General features: G+C 45.2%; 1 protein-coding gene across 1 annotated transcript in view; it reads right to left on the bottom strand.

Moving 5' to 3' along the window:
* PKHD1L1 (PKHD1 like 1) overlaps window positions 1–20,414 on the bottom strand; it is a 155,971-nt gene that overhangs the window by 13,170 nt on the left and 122,387 nt on the right. Inside the window, exons 57-68 of the mRNA XM_083186703.1 lie at window positions 19,089–19,207; window positions 14,308–14,437; window positions 11,017–11,190; window positions 9,905–10,008; window positions 9,019–9,145; window positions 7,395–7,516; window positions 7,194–7,284; window positions 3,487–3,635; window positions 3,273–3,395; window positions 2,316–2,427; window positions 1,696–1,812; window positions 1,350–1,515 (exon numbers count right to left, since the gene is read on the bottom strand). Of these exons, the coding sequence (XP_083042829.1) occupies window positions 1,350–1,515; window positions 1,696–1,812; window positions 2,316–2,427; window positions 3,273–3,395; window positions 3,487–3,635; window positions 7,194–7,284; window positions 7,395–7,516; window positions 9,019–9,145; window positions 9,905–10,008; window positions 11,017–11,190; window positions 14,308–14,437; window positions 19,089–19,207 (1,534 nt within the window). The remainder of the gene's footprint in view (window positions 1–1,349; window positions 1,516–1,695; window positions 1,813–2,315; window positions 2,428–3,272; window positions 3,396–3,486; window positions 3,636–7,193; window positions 7,285–7,394; window positions 7,517–9,018; window positions 9,146–9,904; window positions 10,009–11,016; window positions 11,191–14,307; window positions 14,438–19,088; window positions 19,208–20,414) is intronic.

Genomic DNA, 20,414 nt, shown 5'->3' with positions numbered 1-20,414 from the left:
ACCCACGCACCAGCGCAATGTACCCCTGGGACCAGAGATGCCGCTGAAAAGGATTCCGAAGGCCGCCGTGGACATCGGGGAATGAGGTAAGTGTGTAAAAAGAGGCTGTAACGGGGGTGGGGGGGACACTCCAAAATATTCCAAAAAACTACGTTTTTTTAAATATTTAGTTTTTTTCCAAGGACTGATATCCCAAATATTGCAACAACGAATATATATATATATAAGGATTGCAATTTTAGATCCTCTAGGTAAAACTGATGACAATCAGCTGCTTTCAAAACCTTCCGCTTAGTAAATACGAGTATACCCCTAGATTTCATCCATATACAGGGTAGAATCTACTAACCTGAAAAATGCAGTCAAGCCTCCAAAAAAGTAGTTTTCGGAGGCTAAAACTGCAGCCCCAATAAAATACTATGTGACTACAATGTGCCTGTATGGATCAAGCTTCAGAAATCAGATCTTTCTGGCTTTTTGTTCAGGAAATGCCATCTATAGATAGAAATGGCAACAGTCAGTGGCGTAGCTACAGCACCGCAGCCCCCGCGGTCGCGGGGAGGCGCTGGGTAAGTGCGGGCGCCGGGGGGCTGCGGTGCTATTATAATGCCCCATCCCCCGCAGCTTTACCTATGTTCGCTGCGGTGGTCCCGGCTCCCCTGGCTTCATTCTGATGCTATTTCGACGGGCTATCATAAAATGTCCGCCCCCATATAGCAAACAGTTCTATGAAACTGTCTGCTGTATGGGGGCGGCCATTTTGTGATGGTCCGTGTTTAGCATCAGAATGAAGCCAGGAGGGGAGCCGGGACCAGCGCAGCGAATACAGGTAAATATGCGGGGGAAGGGGGGGGGGCAAGGGCGGCCGGGGTGGTGGAGGGGGGGGGGGCGTGATTTATTATCGGCGGGGGGGCTCCCAAATTATAGTTACGCCGCTGCCAACAGTAGCCTATGGGCTTCTCACTGCAGAATTCCCTTGGGAGGGATCCAAAAGGTGACAGAAGACAAACAGCAGTCAAATTGATAACAAGTCAAACTTTCTTGGGGCGATGTACTGTACAGCACTGTGACGCTCCAGTAACACAGTGACACACTTGGGGTGAGATTTAATGGGATGAGATATTCAGAAAGTGAGAGATTTGGGAAGAAATCTCCAGTCTTTTTAAAGCGGCAATCATTTACACTGCAACACCAGTGTGATTTTGCAGTGTAAATGATTGCCGCTTTAAAAAAACTGGAGATTTCTTCCCAAATCTCTCAATTTCTGAATATCTCATCCTATTAAATCTCACCCTTGATGTTTTTCTGTCATTTACACACAAGAAGAAATGTTTTGGAAAGCAACTTACGCCACATCTGGTCGGTGAATAAACACTTTCTGGTCCACAGAACTATTAACCATTTCTATTCTGGAGACCTCTATTGGGTGCTGCATATCTTCATTTTGTGGGTTGGTCATAAACATAATATTGGCCTCTCCATCACACACGTTCCTGTACGCCACAAACGTGGTACCTTGAAATGAAGCAAATATTACCACACTGTGTTACAATGTAAACCGTTAATACTGCAAAACAATGTGTACGTATACAGTTGGTAGACAGAAATTTAGGTCAACTACGTTGCAATGCAAAGGACGAAGCTATGCGTGGTGTTTCCAAACCCAACCCAGGAGGCTATTTATGACATTTTTACCTTCCACAGTCATTAGGCCGCTGATTGCATTATAGTTCAGTATTCCTGCATTTGGGTGTCCGGGCCCATCGTTATGGCCAGAGGCAAAGGTTGGCCAGCAGATGCCACTTCTACCACCTGGGAAACAAAATAAAAAATTAAGTGACAAAACTTTTTCACAAAATTGAGACATTTTTAAAGCAACAAATTAGCTTCTCCCATTTATCTAGCTCAGCCTATAAAATGACAGGCAGCCATTGTGTGTGTGTGTTTGTGTATGTGGGGGGGGGGGGGGGGGTTGTGATTGTGTCATTATGGCCCCACCTTTATTGCACAATACCAGGTATCATTGAGGTCATACAGAAGGGAAGGGGGATGACAGTGCAATTAGCTGGAAATTGGAATTATACCCCTGTCCCATTTCACAAGGACTGTCCTGTGTGAATGAGGGAGGCTCAGCGGATAACTGAGATCAGGTAAATAGTTACTTCAGTCAGACAGACTTTGTGTAGTCAGTAAATAAAGGGATGATTTGGGGCTCAGAAAACCCCAGTGTGTTGCTCCAGTGTCCGCCAGGGGGAAAAGGAGGAATAAACCTCTCTCTTTTCCATGTGAGGTACTACAATACATCGGGGTACTACCTGTCAGAGGTCTGGGACTGCGGTGGATCATAGATAGTTTGATATTGGGATCGCTGGTTGTCATGACATCACCGCAATCAAAATCTGGGCTACTTCCAATGAGCAAGGAGTTCTGGAAATGGGAGGAATACATCTGTGAGTAATAATATCAAGGCCCTAATTCCAGGTGGACAGATGCACGGATACTTAAGCCACATGTGACAAATTCGGCTAGAAGAAAGCCCTCCATTGGCGCACCTTTGGACACGAGAGAACTTAGTAACATCACTTGAACCAGCTCTATTCTCCACTCTACTCAGACAAAGACTCCCCCTTACTAACATTAATTTGGGACCCTTATCTTTTCACCGTCAATATCTGGATCCATTCATCAGCACAAGTGTGAGGTTACAGCCTCCATCGAAACTGCTGGCTGGTCTGGAAACCGTGACCATTATGTGCAGCCTCCCAGGGAACCAGTTGATTTGTTACTTATTACAGGAGATAAGTAGTGACTATAGTAACACAATAAAATCCCATTATTCATGAAAAAAATAGGTAACTGCCGTATTTATAATGGGTGCTGTACACGCGGCACCTGGGGGGCTACACTGCACACCATGCACCCATTTTTTCTGATGCAAACCCTCTGAAGTCTCCTGTTGCAGGACTAGCTCTGCAAAAATCACAGGGAAAATGGCTACTGGAGACTAGCATATGCACACTAGACTCTGGGACAGTGCACGGAGTCAAAAGCACTGCTGGCTAGAAAGGAGGGGGCCCAAAAGAATAGTGCAAATGGGCCTCATCCTTTCTTAAGACACCCCTAAGAAAGGTCCATTAAATATATGCAATTATACAAACAAGGTGGAAGATGTCAGGAATGGACATTTAATTTAATATATATGTTTATTTTAATATCACAAAACAACATTTTCAGCCAACAAAATGATTAGGAAACAATGGCCATTTTCTTACCGAAATTTGAATGGTCTTGTTGGAGTATTGGTGGGTGACGGAAGGCGGGGTGTATACAATAGACAGCACCCCCATCCCATTCTCTGCGAGGATCACTTCAGAGATCTGCACCGAGGGGACGATCTACAAATCAGAACGCACAAAAGTTTAGACACTACAGTAAAAAGATCACAGCAAAAAAGTTACGTCCGCCCAATACTATTTCATAGGTTACCTGGATGTAAATGCCGTAATCCCAACATTTCCATATATTAAATCTTCTTACAAGAGAGCACCCATCGAGTCCATCTTGATTCATATAGATCCCGTATAGCCCTCCATGCGCCTCGTTGTTGAACCATTCCTGATTGGGATTAGGGGCACCTGTAACACCAAAACAGTGTATTTTCATATTAAATAAATAAATATATATATATATATATATATATATATATAGGAAGAGAGATAGATGTGCGCTCTGTTCACCACTTAATAACCATACATTGGTACATAAAATGTATATTTATTCAGATTTTCTTTACAGTACGAATGAAATAGTTTTTCAATAAGAACAATGACAGCAATGTAGATTCCAGATTCAGATATGATGTTGTTCAAATGAATGACAGGAAGAAGATCCGACTTCAAAACATATAGACTTCTTTAACAAACGAAACCCTACGCGTTTCGTCCCTTAGGACTTCATCAGGGGCAAAGATGAATATCTGAATGTGAATCAAGTCTGGATAGTACCATACATAAAAGTTTCTTCCAATGATAAAAGCTGGGTATAGAAGCTGAGTGGATAAGATAACTGACCACGACAGTTTCTGGTAAAACCTCTGTCCTGCAGAGGTATAGGACTTCGAAGAAAAGTCCAATTTCAGCCGATATGTAGCTTGAAGTGAAACTGCTCAACCACAGAGGTCCACGTTAGTGGTTAACAAATACAATTTCAGCCGATATGTAGCTTGAAGTGAAACTGCTCAACCACAGAGGTCCACCTTAGTGGTTAACAGATACGGTGGAGAAATGATATCCAACTTCTGTGGGTGTGCAGCAGTGTTCCCTCTAAGCTGTGCGCGCGTGCGCGCGCACACAACTCGACGAGTGTGCGCACAGACATTACAACAGAGCGCACAAAGCAGCAGTGGTCCCTTTTTGCAGTTGTGGACTCAATTAATGTGTGTTTCACCCATTAACTACATTGTGTGCTATGTTTTGAATGTTTAAATGTTTAATATCAGTTTGAAGTAAAGTTAAAACAAATGCTGAATGTCATTTTCCAGTTATATATAAGTGACGCACAAAAGTTGCACAGCCACAATCTTTTGCCGCACACAGCCTTCGTAAAATTAGAGGGAACATTGGTGTGCAGCGAGATCTGCTGATGATCAGGCATGGGTTTAAATACCCTGATCTGTCCTACGTCACTTCCTGTATGCTATTGCCTCGGGTATGTTCTAAACAGGGGTTTCCAACGAGTGCCGGTAAAAGGGATAGGCAACAGGGGGAGTCGCTGAGTGATATAGTATAAGCTGGAAAAACTGGGACTGTGGGGTAGCTAAAAAGTGATGATTTAGGAGGTGATATGCGATCGTGGAACGCACTTCCGGGACGCTGTGCGTTCCAAATCCCCAGTCTGTATGTCCGCCCCCACATACAGACTGGGGATTTGGAACGCACAGCGTCCCGGAAGTGCGTTCCACGATCGCATATCACCTCCTAAATCATCACTTTTTAGCTACCCCACAGTCCCAGTTTTTCCAGCTTATACTATATCACTCAGCGACTCCCCCTGTTGCCTATCCCTTTTACCGGCACTCGTTGGAAACCCCTGTTTAGAACATACCCGAGGCAATAGCATACAGGAAGTGACGTAGGACAGATCAGGGTATTTAAACCCATGCCTGATCATCAGCAGATCTCGCTGCACACCCACAGGAGTTGGATATCATTTCTCCACCGTATCTGTTAACCACTAACGTGGACCTCTGTGGTTGAGCAGTTTCACTTCAAGCTACATATCGGCTGAAATTGTATTTGTTAACCACTAACGTGGACCTCTGTGGTTGAGCAGTTTCACTTCAAGCTACATATCGGCTGAAATTGGACTTTTCTTCGAAGTCCTATACCTCTGCAGGACAGAGGTTTTACCAGAAACTGACGTGGTCAGTTATCTTATCCACTCAGCTTCTATACCCAGCTTTTATCGTTGGAAGAAACTTTTATGTATGGTACTATCCAGACTTGATTCACATTCAGATCTTCATCTTTGCCCCTGATGAAGTCCTAAGGGACGAAACGCGTAGGGTTTCGTTTGTTAAAGAAGTCTATATGTTTTGAAGTCGGATATTCAACATCATATCTGAATCTGGAATCTACATTGCTGTCATTGTTCTTATTGAAAAACTATTTCATTTGTACTGTAAAGAAAATCTGAAAAAATATACATTTTATGTACCAATGTATGGTTATTAAGTGGTGAACAGAGCGCACATCTATCTCTCTTCCTATTTCTACTTTTCCCATCTGGTACCTATATTAACAGCTAGGTACGATAGAAGTGCAGCTCACAAACCGGCGCGGAAAAAGGATCACTAAACCCCACTCTCTTTCGATATATATATATATATATATATATATATATATATATATATATTTGCATCATTTTATGTGGCACTCTGATGCTGCTCTATTAAGTGTGCGAACTGCTTGGACTCTATATATATATATATATATATATATATATATATATATATATATATATATATATATGTATATATATATATAGACCCTTGCATTGCGCCACAGGTAATTAAAGTACTAGTGTGGGGGCAGCCTTACTTCCAAATCCCCTGTTGGATGGGGGTTAGGGGGGGAAAGTATGGAGTACAATTGTGAGTTGGCACCCCTATTTTTGATCACCACAATTAGATCAATCAAGCCTTAGGTAAATTCACTCTAGCATACAGTAAAAAGTCCATATCATTTCAAATGTTTATTAAAAAGTATTCTTCCACACAGTGGTAGCAGTTATTCCAGATCTTTATAAATTTTATTGAGACATCTCATACACTTGGAAACAGCAGAAGATACCCAATGTGTTTCGCCCCTTAACGGGACTTCATCGAGGCTTAACGGATCACAAGAATAGGTTAAAGGTGCTCTTCACAAGAAGAAACAATTCATAACAGGATGGTTAATGGGTCCTTGCATATATGAAGTACCTATTCTTTTATTATCTATGTTAGTAGATCGGCTGAACGGAGAATAATCTTCCTCCAGACCTTAATTGAATTATAAAGCGATAAGTTCAGTACAGAATCGGGGATTATTCTAGAGGCGATTCTCTCCTTCAGTAGGTGTGCTCTGGCCACTGGTTCTGTCTGAATGACAGAATGAATATATATTTATATATATATATATATATATATATATATATACACACATATATATATATATAAATATATATATACACACACAGTATACACACACACACACACACACACACACATTGGGGTATATTCAACATAATGGGGTAAATTTACTAAGATGGGAGTTGTTTTGAAGATGAATGAGTCTCTGAATCTACAGCGTAGGAGCCGCAGATTTTATCCATACAAGTTACAGTAGGTCAACAGTCAATGGCTTGACCCCAAATGGTCAACATGAATTCACCCAAACTGAAATACTGTGGTACTGTGGCCTACAATAATTATACCAGGGCTACTACAGTAGATGTCCCAGTCACACATTTATGTATTCATTTATTTATTTTTTTGCATTAAAAAAAACCAAACATTCACTTCCCCGTTAACATTTCCAACAGGTATAAAACACTGTCACTGACCATAACACAATTACTGTGTCCTACGGTCACCAAATTTGTTTCTAACACAACAAATAGCAAATCCAGTTTTTCGTTGAACCATTCCCTACCTGAACAAGGTTCTCCATTGATGCGATATGCGACTCTTTCAAACCCAGCAACCACGTTATTCTGCAGCACGGTATCTGCACCATTGTTGATCTAGAGATAGAAGTAGTAACGTGTTATGAACTTGTCCACAGTGTATGGCTTGTACGATTGTACTTGATGCCCGAGGGACACATTTTCAGCTAATAAAACACAGTACCCACCTCTATGCCAGCGTGCCACAGGATGTTACTAGCTTCCTGTCTGTCCTGGTAGTTACCGGGCCACACGGCAAGAGCAACAAGATTCCCTCTGACGTTCACACGTTCTCCCCATATTCTGATTCCTAACAATAAAATATTGTTAACTTTATCACGACTGTCACAAATGAACAATTAATATTTATGGTTATTTTAATATCATATAACAATATCATCGGCCAGTGAAATCAATGCAGTTGGCGATACCTCGGTTCCTGTTGTCAAATTATGATGACAAATTTCTATACCCAATTGCAGACGTTTTGGGATTTGTTTACCGCTTGTTATTATAATCAAGGACGAACATACTTCTGTTATCTAATCTGACGTACTGAGTTATGCACCATTAGGGGGATATTTCTCAAAGCACGGAGGGAAATAAACTAATAACCAACCGGCTCCTAACTGCCATTTTCAAACACAGGGCCTGACGCTATTTCTGTTGCTATTGTGGCTTGGGCATGTGCGCTATGATCTGCAGGCATAAGCAGTTGTTTGGTAGTCGATAGGATTGTAAATTTGCAAATCAGTGATCAACTCTGAATAACCCCCATCGCCTGTGAATTTGGTGGAAGTGGCGGCTGTTTTTGGACATTAATAAGGTTCTACAAGAGTCTACAACAGGCATGTCCAGCTGTTGTGAAACACATCCAGGGCCGGCTCTACCACTAGGCAACTTTAGGCAGCTGCCTAGGGCGCCAGGATCTAGGGGGGCACCACCAAGTCTGCCTATCAAAAAATAAAGGATGTCTGTGAGTATCCTTGTTGTACTTAATGCAAGCGGTTGCTGTGGAACCTGTAAAACCTCACCTCCATACTTTCTCTTGAGGCATACTTCCCTATTTTGCTTCCCTCTCTTCCTGTACTCTGTTGTGTGTGGCAAAGGGGAGGGTGCTGGGGGCCTTCAGAGAAAGCAAGAGTCTTGCCCACCTACCTGGGGGGCTGGGAGGACCACTCAATTTTGGAAGGCTTCCTGCCATTCCAAAATGTTAAGTATGCATGAAGGGGTTGGAACATGGTTATTGAAGGCAGTATGGGAAGGGGGGGGGCGGGGCGGTAGTAGGTTGAAGTTTGCCTAGGGTGCTGAGAAGCCTTCCACCGGCCCTGAACACATCCCAGCATGCCTTGCCATAGTTTTAGAACAGCTGGAGGGCCGTAGTTTGGAAATTAATAAGGTTCTACAACATTGAATCTTTATCGAACCGACGTACACAGCTGCATTTTTCACATGTTATTTCCATCTTAACCCTTTGAGTGCCAAGTGAGTTTGCCAAAATAGGTGTGAAAATTGCCAAGCAAACATTTTTCTTCATCATAACGACCTGTAATGTCACCTTATATAGGAAATATAATCTTTAACACATTTTTTATTTGAATTTATATAATAAATGTGAGCGGCGCTGGTATTTTTAGCAGGTATTTTGAACATCTCGCACAGAGATGTTCGCACTCAATGGGTTAAGCCAGGACACCTCCAAAATGAGCACGTGCTCTGCTCCTGTAAGAGGTAGAACCCTCCTCAGAGTTTGCCCAATAGGTGACTGCACAAGCTCAACAAAACAATTTGCAAACATGGCACTTGGTTTACCTTCTCCTACGGTGAAGTGGATGGTATTGTCATCAATGTCTATTCCGTTTGTGTAAAAGACACCGATTGCTGGAGAAAAGCCGTTGTGGAAGGAGCAGCTCTTGACGTAGGAATCATTTGAAGATAGCTTAAGAAGACATAATATATTCCTCAGATCACTTTTCTATCCCATTTCTTATACCGTCTAAATCAGACAGTGCCTCTGCAAATAATCACTCAACTACAAGACCACATGAATGAGGTGCACATTACGTGTCTCTGTGAACCAGTTGGCTACCAAGTGTGTCAATAAAACTATCGTTGTCTATTCTCACTGATCCTTATCATCCGGGTACATAAGGATCAGTTGCAGTTACAAAGGTGGAGTATTTCAAAATTCAAATAGGGTATTCAGCAGTTAGTGTAACCCCTTATTTGAATCTTACACTGTGCTGCAGCCCCATCGCTGGAGCTACCATTGAGAAGGACATCAACTTTTTCAATAATTTGGAATTTGGACAATGTGGGACATACTGGGTAACTATCAATATGGCCACCTTGATCGACAGAATCGTTCTCTCATTGGTCACATTCTTAATTGTTATTAGTCAATATAGTTGTGGCCTTATGGTCCGGAGTTCAGGACATCGCATATGCCTTAACTTTAAAAATATGTAAATCAGAAGCGACTTAAGCACCATCAAGCACTTGCAATGGATGCCAATTTTTCCATGATGCCTCCTTAGAAACAACTTAAGCTACACCTAGCAGTTGCAATGATGCCCATTTTCCCATAATCTGTCCTTTTAGAAACAACAGACAAACCAGACCCTTGTAAAAGTCATATTGGCTTCCAGGTTCTAGACAGCAATGATCGTTATCTACAGACGGGGTAAAGATGACCTACCTCTCCAAGGTTGAGGAACGCCACAGAATACCGTGGGTCTGTAGGATCTCTGTAACCTTCTTGACCAGAATGGTAGAATTCAACATTCTCAATTCTTGCGTTGCCTTTAAAAACATAACCATTCAATCAATGACGTAGTCAATAACTCCACTACAGCTATTGCCAGTTATGTATCAACAGTATATGTTGGCCTGAAAATGCCGACGCAATCATAACATCGTAACCCTGTGAGCATTCTAACAGTAAAACACGATTTGTTACCATCATGTTTAAAGTTGCAATGCCGACACTGGCCCTTATTCTGGTCAGTGCGGATATATCAGCGTGTGTTCGGCCCGCCGATGTTTTGTGTCTGCGCATGTGCAGAGGCGTCTCTGCGCATGTGCGAGCGGGGCGTATGGCCAAATCCCGCATGATATGTGAACACTCCGAACAGGGGTGGAGAGGGGCGTGAAGGGCTATTTGGGCTCATTACCATATGCATACGCCCCGCGTTTCATGGGCGTTCCCATGCAAACGCTGGGTGTACGTATGGTAATGCGGCCGTGACGCACGTGTAGGGGGCGGACATATGACATCGCCGGATGTCAGCTGCCCGCCCAGATCCCTGCTTTTGCACGGAGAAATGTCCGTGTGGTCTGAGGTTGCGGGAGCTGGTGGAGCACTCGGTCCTGCAGCTGATGGTCTGCGACCATCGAATGATGGGGGAGGTTCCCTTAGATGGAGGAGGCGTATTCCGTGTAAAATACACGTGCGGTCCGTTCGGCCAGCTTCTTACCGCATACGGACAGAGTTGGCGATCCGTATGGAAGGCGGGGTTTCGCACGCACGGTCCTGGCCGCATAATCGGATCCGGCCGCACCGATCAGAATAAGGGCCACAGTGACAATTTGAAGTATCATGACAGTACGTCAGCATTGCCAGGTCCACGTGAGAACTTTTGAGGATTTGATTGTGGACAGCAATAGTATCACACCTATCATATTAACCCTTCAATCAATAATATCTGATCAATTGTTGTCTTCTGGTGATGTTTTCATGAATATTGCTTATTATAGATAGGGCATAAATAGAAAAACACATTTATATTAAAAAAGAAGCTGCCATTATACCTTGATATAGAATATTATTAATTGAAAATGCGCTGACGAGGACACGGGCACCAAACGACTCACTGTACCACCCGGGGTAATCCTGGCCAATGATCTTAATGTTCCTTGTAAGCAGGGCAACATCAGCTGCTAGTGTGTAATTCAGGGTTGTGTTTGGTATTTGGTAGGTGTGAGCTGGAAGGAAGAAACATCATAAGACTGGCGGTAGACCATTTTACCAATATTTATATAGCTTTAGAATTAAAAAAAGTTATAAAAATAAAATAAAATAGGACAATTATAATAGAAAATATTAAAAATAAATATGTAATTTAAAAAAACAAAACCTTTTAAAATACAGTATAGGGCTAATAAAACAGATATTTTTAAAAATAAATATGTCATTTTAGAATTATTTTTTGTTGGTATATAAGTTTAAATATATAGACAATTTTAAATATTACATATATATATATTTGTATACAGTATATTTATATTTTACTATTTAAGGAAAATCAATCTAATATTTAACAAAGCTGTAGAATATTGATTGCCAGGATTGGCTTAATTGAACAAGTAATATGTATTGTCAATATTTAATTTTCTTATATTTTATAATTTTCCAGCTTTACATAAATGGCCTTAACTGGACTAGATTCAAACTATAAATGATAACGTTTGTACATTGTTGGGTATTTCAGGGAAATTTAATAGAGTGAGACAGTGTGTGTGGGGGATTCGCAGTAGCACATGTTGGGCCACCAAAGCCCAGGAGAGGGTAGCGGGTGACAGACTGATGGGATGTGGGTGCGTTTAAGGGGGTAGAGGTTGGCATGGTGGTGTGGGTGTGTTCTGGGGAGGTGTCAGGCTGGCAATGTGGGCATGTATGGGAGACACTCTTTGGAAGTTTTTCCAGGGCCACTTTAAATTCCCAATCCACACATGACACCAGGGAGGGGCATTGTAGTGTAATTTGCATAAAATCGCAGACACAACTGCAGGAAAAGACACAAGGACGGCTGCAACTGTGTCCAACTCAGAATAGGGCCTAAAGAGGCAGGATCCCTCCCCTTCAACAGACCCCACCTCCTCAACAGGCCTCCATGAGGGCTGCTTCTAGAAATTTCCAGGGCTGGTTGTTTCATCCCATTCCACCTTGGCGTGAGATACAATTGCCATACATGTTTATGGGTTACATAGATATTTGGATACATGCAAACCCCCCAACTTTCTGAAGATTAGAATAGGGACACTCGCGCGGCTTGGGGCATGGCGTATGCAAATGAGGGCGTTGCTTATGCAAATTAGGCCGCGCCCCGTTTTCGGCCGCGAATAGACGCTGTGCGCATGCGAACAGCGTCTATTCTGTGAGATTGGGGGGGACTCCCAACTGCCTCCCCCCCGCAGCGGGACACTGCCGGCCACGGGAGGGACGTGGGAACGTCCCCAAAAATCGGGACATTCCCGCGTTTAGCGGGACAGTTGGGAGGTATGTACATGGGTCATTTTTATATTTCGGGAAGGTATATAAGAGGGTGGATACTGTTGCACTTTACAATTGTAGACAGTGATAAAACAAACTGGGTAGCATCAGACAGACTTGAAGGTAGGAGGGCCCTGCTGCAAGCTTACAATCTTTACTGATTCATCCAACCTTGGAAAGAGATAAAGTACAGGTCGGGCCTAACTTATCCATGTATTCCAAAAACCGAAATATTCTGAAAACAGTGTTTTTTCATAATATACTGTATATATATTTTTTTGTGGGGGTGGGGGGGTGTTGTCCCCCTCCCCGGACCCTTTTTTCATACTTGCCTCATCCCCCGATGTCCACTGCGGCCTCCCAGGGGTGCATTGCATGAGTGCGCGGGTGCGCTGGTGACATCACCTGTGCGCCCGCACACTTGCACAATGCACCCCTGGGGTCGGAGATGCCACTGAAGAGGAACCTGAAGGCCACCATGGACACCGGGGAACACCATGGATGCCGGAGGACCATCAGGGCACCACCAGGGGACCAGGTAATTATGGAAAAAAAATCCGGAAAATCCCTTATCCAAAATGCTTGTTGTTCCGGTTCGGATAAGAGATACTCAACCTGTACCAACAAATAAGCTTCAAACTGTCATTTTAAAGGCTGTGCTAGGAAAATGACAGTTAGAAGTTGATGAGTTGCTATGAGCAACTTCTACTCTTTATCTCTCTCTAAGGTCTGATACACCTCCCCCACAGTCACTCACAGAAAGTGTAATAAATAAATAACATCACAAGACTAGTGACCAGCACTAAGTATCTGCATTTCAGCCCTTCTTAAACTATAGTGACACCTGCATTGTATGGATCTGTCCACACTGACATTGCACAGGTGGCTGCAGGACGTACCAGAGTGGGTAATATTGAGGGACATTGCACAGGTGGATGCAGGACTTACCAGTGTGGGTAATGTTGAGGGACATTGCACAGGTGGATGCAGGACTTACCAGTGTGGGTAATGTTGAGGGACATTGCACAGGTCCCTGCAGGACTTACCAGAGTGGGTAAAGTTGAGGGACATTGCACAGGTGGCTTCAGGACTTACCAGTGTGGGTAATGTTGAGGGACATTGCACAGGTGGCTGCAGGACGTACCAGAGTGGGTAAAGTTGAGGGACATTGCACAGGTGGCTGCAGGACTTACCAGTGTGGGTAATGTTGAGGGACATTGCACAGGTGGCTGCAGGACTTACCAGAGTGGGTAAAGTTGAGGGACATTGCACAGGTCCCTTCAGGACTTACCAGAGTGGGTAAAGTTGAGGGACATTGCACAGGTCCCTTCAGGACTTACCAGAGTGGGTAAAGTTGAGGGACATTGCACAGGTGGCTGCAGGACTTACCAGAGTGGGTAAAGTTGAGGGACATTGCACAGGTCCCTGCAGGACTTACCAGAGTGGGTAAAGTTGAGGGACATTGCACAGGTGGCTGCAGGACTTACCAGTGTGGGTAATGTTGAGGGACATTGCACAGGTCCCTTCAGGACTTACCAGAGTGGGTAAAGTTGAGGGACATTGCACAGGTGGCTGCAGGACTTACCAGTGTGGGTAATGTTGAGGGACATAGAAACATAGAAACATAGAATTTGACGGCAGATAAGAACCATTTGGCCCATCTAGTCTGCCCCTTTTTTTACCCTTCAGGTAAACTCAACCCTTTTTAATCCTTATTTCTTTGTAAGGATATTCATATGCCTATCCCAAGGATGTTTAAATTGTTCTACTGTCTTAGCCTCTACCACCTCTGATGGGAGGGACATTGCACAGGTGGCTGCAGGACTTACCAGAGTGGGTAAAGTTGAGGGACACATTTAAAGTGAGGCTTTGCTGGTCAAGGGAAACGGCGACAATTCTCCGGGTTTCTGTCTGCCAAGCACTATAGCTGGTGGTGGTGATCAGGATTTCCTCCCCAACCTTATAAATGAAGATGTGCAATTGTTAGTTACATGAATCCATGATTCTCCACGTGACCCATTCCAGGAGGGACACAATGTTCCTGGACTTCCATCTTATAATGTATGATTGCAGGCACTAGTGGTGAACAGGGGCACTGACAGGTCAGCCGGGCCCCCGGTAAAATTATGGGGCTTGGTGACTGGGCTGGGATCTCCAGGAGGGGAGAGATAACAGGCTGCCGCTGGAGCTGTCTCCCTCCCCAGCTCAGCGCACAGCATTGAGCAGCATGTGCTAAGCTGGGGAGAGGGTTGCATGGAGCTGGGCAGTGGGGGGAGAGCTGCGCTGCGGCAGCCAGTCATCTCTCCCCCCACTGCCCAGCTCCACGCAACCCGGGAGGAGGGGAGTGCGACCCGGGTACCTCCAGCAGACCCGGGCCCAGGTAAAAAGTAACCCCCCCTCTTGACATCCCTGGTGGTGAAATACATATATTATCAATTAAGTAGTACAGCACAGGAGACTGCAATCATAAATTAAGAGTGAAGTCCATTATCAAACCATTTTGGGGATTATTCTGGTGACTCGCTCGAATACAAATTCATTCCCTTGCGAGCCAACCAGAAACCGCTCTGCAAATGGTGGTACGCCCCCCACCCCCCTACGCACGCCGCGTTAGTTCGTTTTACATAAACATCCATTCACAGGCCAGGGGAACCTCCCACATCTGCATGCATATCAAAAGTATCGGTACGCTTTACTTAGCACGGCGGCCATCGCGGGCATTGAATGCACTAAAAAATCGGGTGCGAGGCGACCGACGCGATGCCCGCGATTTCCCATAGGGAACAATGTTAAATGTCTCAATTGACCCAATTTTCCTGTTCAATGCCTCAATTGACCCGATTAGGAAACAATAGGAAACAATGTTAAATGGCCCACAGAGGCCAAATAGGCACCCTGAAGTGTGAAATGGCCCCCACAATTGTTAACGCCACCCCACGATCAACGTGAACCCGAAGCGTGGCGAGCGCAGCGAGCCCGCGAGGTGCGGCGGTACGCGTCCTACGACCTTTTCATACCCCCACTATCCACGTCGGCGTGGAGTTGAGAATAGAATAGTGTGGCGAGCGCAGCGAGCCACCGAGCCCGAAGCGTGGCGAGCGGACGCGGATAACTGTGAAGCCCGCAAAGGGACGCGTTTACCTGTGAAGGTATCCGCGTCCGCTTGCCACGCTTCGGGCTCGGTGGCTCGCTGCGCTCACCATACTATTCTATTCTCAACTCCACGCCGACGTGGATAGTGGGGGTATGAAAAGGTCGTAGGACGCGTACCGCCGCCCCTCGCGGGCTCGCTGCGCTCGCCACGCTTCGGGTTCACGTTGATCGTGGGGTGGCGTTAACAATTGTGGGGGCCATTTCACACTTCAGGGTGGCTATTTGGCCTCTGTGGGCCATTTAACATTGTTTCCTATGGAAAAATCGGGTCAATTGAGGCATTGAACATGAAAATCGGGTCAATTGAGACATTTAACATTGTTCCCTATGGGAAATCGCGGGCATCGCGTCGGTCGCGTCGCACCCAATTTTTAGTGCATTCAATGCCCGCGATTTTTTTACCTGCGATGCCCACGATCAAAATCGTGGGCGCCGTGCTAGGTAAAGAGTACCAAAGTATCTCTCAGGTCACTCATATATGCGTGCACATTCTGGAGGAGATTGGGTGGAAGAGAGTTGGCCCGTGCTTGGCCCTACCTGACCCTAACTGATAAAGGCAGCGGTATTCCTCAGCAGGATGCTGTCCGCTCCGATCGGCTTCGGTCCCGGGACAAGGACGAGAGGACGGCAGCGGGCGGCTTGTTCTCTCTCTGTGCGGAGCCAATGCGTTTCGTGCCTCGCTGGGCACTTTGTCAAGGAGAGTTTGCTTTGGAATTAAATCTTTATTTATACTAAAAACATTCAGGAAGTGTGTTTGATTTCATCACTTCCGGATTAGGTAAAAAAAGCGGGAATCACATGCTTTGTCTCTTATAGAGCTGTTTGCATATGTGGTTTATATTTAAGAGAGTTTTTTATTAACATAAATTATAAAAATTAGGTGTCACTAGTATTTATGTGTTTGAATGAATATATACTGTAATGTTTGGTTATTTTGCTAAAGAAGGAAATTTTTTCTTAAATCGAATTAGAGAAAGGCATTTAATTCAATGTCTATATTAAGACCTGTTGGATCTAAGGTCTTGAGTTCAAATATCCGTTTTGTTTCAACTCTTTTTAGTTCTTTAATGAGATCTCCTCCTCTCCGGTGTTTACGTTTTGTATGCCTGTATACTTTAGAACTTTGGGATTTTGTTCATGTTGTTCTAAAAAGTGGTTTGAAAGACTGTGTGTTTTTAGTCCTCTTGTTATGTTATGTTGTAGATATGCTCTGCAAATCGTATTTTCGTTTTTCTTTTTGTTTGTCCAACATATTGGATCATGGGCATTCTAGTAACTATATGAAGCCCTCTGTTTCACAGGTTACGTGATCTTTTATTTTATATTCTTTCTTCGTTACATTTGATGAGAAAATGATTGTTTTTTTAGTAGTTGTATGTCCACTGTTTTTGCATGCTTTGCAGTTTAGGCACTTGAAAAAAACTTGCGTTTTTCTTGGTTCTTCCAATTTATTATTTGTTGAACTGGAGACCAGTTGGCTTTTTATGTTTTTGGCCTTTCTGGTCAGTTCAACAAATAATAAATTGGAAGAACCAAGAAAAACACAAGGTTTTTCTCTTTATCTGGTTATGTTAGCTGGCCGCCCCCGGTGCCCACGTCACCGGGCAATTACCATGGGAACGCCCATGAAATGCTTATCGGTGCCTCCCAAACTATTTAAACTATTTTAAAGAAAATACTTATGACACAGAATATGTGCCATTGGTATATTCTCTGTATTTTTTTTTAAAGCAAATTACAGGGGACTGCATGTCCCTGATATCCCTAAAACATGTGAGTTAATATGGTTGCTCGAGTCACTCGTAAGAGGAAATCCTTAATATCCTGGAGGAGTAATCCAAGGAGAAGCATTATAATTTGGAAGGATTTAAACCTGTACCATATGCTGAGGGCCGAAACTAGGGGTGTGCCAGTGCCAGGTTCCATCGCACAGGGAGCAAGACCTTGGGGAGGCACCAACACTGACCCAGGGCCCCTTCATGTGGCTTGCAGGATTCTCAGGGCCGGCAATTGAAATCTTGGGGCCCCATACACTTATATCTCTGGGGCCCCATTCTTCCCCAAATACCCTCACTGTGCCACGACACTGCACCCCTGTGAGCCTTCATCTCCCAGTCGGTTTAGGCACTAATTGGTGTGGGGTAACAGGATGAGTGGGGACAAGGATCATGTGGAGACAGGTTGTGAGCAAGAAGGTGGGGGTAGCGTGTGTGCTTTGACAGGATGAGTGGAGACAAGGAGTGTGGGGTGACGGACGGTAAGCAGGAATGTGGGGTAGCATTTGTGGGGTGTCAGGATTAGTGGGGATAAGGAGCATGGGGTGACAGGCTGTGAGCAGGAAGGTAGGCGTAGCGTGTGTGGGGTGATGGGATGAGTGGATACCAAGAGTGTGGGGTGACGGGCTGTGAGCAAGAAGGTGGGGGTAGCATATGTGGGGTGTCAGGATGAGTGGGGATAAGGAGCATGGGGTGACAGGCTTTAAGCAAGAAGGTAGGCGTAGCGTGTGTGGGGTGATGGGATGAGTGGGGACAAGGAGTGTGGGGTCTCAGGCTACGAGCAAGATGGTGGGGGTAGCGTGTGTGGGGTGACAGGATGTGTGGAGACAAGGAGTGTGGGGTGATAGGCTGTGGCCTGTGCCAGGGATAGAGGACATGGTGGGAAGAGGAATCCCAGAGAAAAAATATACTCAATAGAAATGGATATGCACTGATAAAAGGTATGTACAGTCAGCAACTGACCCACTCTCTCCGCTGGGGTCTGACAGCTGACAGCAGTCCATCTTTTTCATTGCCCGTGAAGATGCGGGATTTGGGAGGTGAAGCTGCTGGCAGATCACTGGGACTTCAAACTGCCAGTCCATGTGGCACAAGGCCTCCCCCTATTTCGAGTAAGCGTCGGCGACCGCGTCTCAGTGCAGGGGAAGCGGCGGGTATTGCACTCGGAGACAGTCAGTGCAGAGCCCAGGACCCCTTAGCATTAGCAGCCGCATCTCCCTGCTCCAGTCATTCCCCCCTGCTGTCTTACCCACACGCTGCACCCCCGGCGCTGCACTTCTCTCCTCTGGCGCTCCCGGACAGTCACAGCATGGAGGGCAAACCCGGGAACGCCAGAGGAGAGAAGTACAGCGCCGGGGGTCACACAGCTATCTTCTTCAGCGGAGAGCAGCGTGTGGGTAAGACAGCAGGGGGTAATGACTGGAGCAGGGAGATGCGGCTGCTAATGCTAAGGGGTCCTGGGCTCTGCACTGACTGTCTCCGAGTGCAATACCGTCCCTGCACTGAGACGCAGCCGCCAACGCTTACTCAGAATAGGGGGAGGATGTACCTTGTGCCACATGGACTGGCAGCTCTGGGGCCCCTCAGATCGCTGGGGCCCGTCACAACTGTCCCCCCTGACCCCCCTGTCGCCGGGCCTGTGCAGGATGCCTGGTATCCCATCAGGCATCACTATTTCTCACCTTCCAGTCTACAGGTTCCACCAAATTGATCTCTAGTGATCCTTGTGGTGCCGTCTCTGCCAGCTTGGTTCTGTACACAGAGCGAGGAAGTCCGTGAAGGTCAAGTTCCCCAAAGACGCCTAAAGATGAAAGAGCAATATAAACTGAGACACCGTGTGAATGGCTCATATCAAAATACCGGTAAATACCCTACTGCACAAATGACCACAATACATATTATTATTCTACAGAGATGTTCAAATGAATAAGTCAATATTTAGCCCCCTCTGGAGTAAACTCTAAGGTGCAAATTTACTAAAGCTTCTAAAAATGATAATAGGTCATTTTCGCGGATGCAATAGAGAAATGATAGACAGAAGCTGATTGGTTAATATGGGCAGCAGCACTTTTTTTAACCGCTACCTTGGTATGCCCGGCATGCCACTGATGGGCAGGTGTGCGCCAGTGCTGTCTCCAGCGGTGCACCACTGGCTCACCACCATTTGGAAGTTCCAGTGCTCCCCCCTTGATGCTCCTACCCCCAACCAGCGCTCAGATGCACACAACCCCCATGCGCTGCTGGTCTCTGCCTGCCGGTCTCCTCCTGTCGGTCCCCGCTGCCGACCCTCCCAGTCACCGCTCTGGGAAATTCGGGGCCACTCGGGTGTTCGAGAGCCCAAACATATGAATGCCCATGCACCAGAGCGCACAAACCCCCGAGCTCTATAGAAATACCCTTGATTGGCCCCAAACTTCATCGAGCAGCTGCAAACAACCAGAGCCTTCTGCAGCAGCCCCAGAGGAGCAGGGGCCAGCGGCTGCCCCTTCTGTGGTGAGTATTTCTAGGGCAGGGAAAACCTGCCCTGGTCGGTTTGTCCTGCCTCAAGAAAACAAACCACTCAAGGGGTTAATCTTCAAAGGATTACGTAAATATACCCCTAAAGCTGGCCATACATCAGAAAGATCGATCTTAAGATCGATTGAGCTCATGATTGTGTACAATTTCCCTTGAAATCCCCGGCAGTCCTTGGTGGTTATGGACACACAATCTACACACAATCGATCATACAATCAATCATACAATCCATCTACTGCATGATTGTGTATACAAGATGTGCACACAATCTGCATACAATCCATCATACAATCAGTCATACGATCCATCTGCTGATTGATTGTATGATTATGTACATAAGATGTGCACACAATCTGCATACAATCCATCTTACAATCAGTTGAGATTGTATGATTGGGTACAATATCTTTCTGATGTATGGCCACCTTAAGAGTCCTAATGAAGAGAGGGTGCCCTTGCCATTTATTGAGATGTGTAGCTGCTGTAATGCA

This window comes from Crinia signifera, chromosome 5 (genome assembly GCF_055691185.1).
Source record: "Crinia signifera chromosome 5, ASM5569118v1, whole genome shotgun sequence".
Taxonomy (NCBI): domain Eukaryota; kingdom Metazoa; phylum Chordata; class Amphibia; order Anura; family Myobatrachidae; genus Crinia; species Crinia signifera.
The sequence above is the reverse complement of the archived record's forward strand: the minus strand, read 5'-3'. Positions and strand labels throughout refer to the sequence as shown.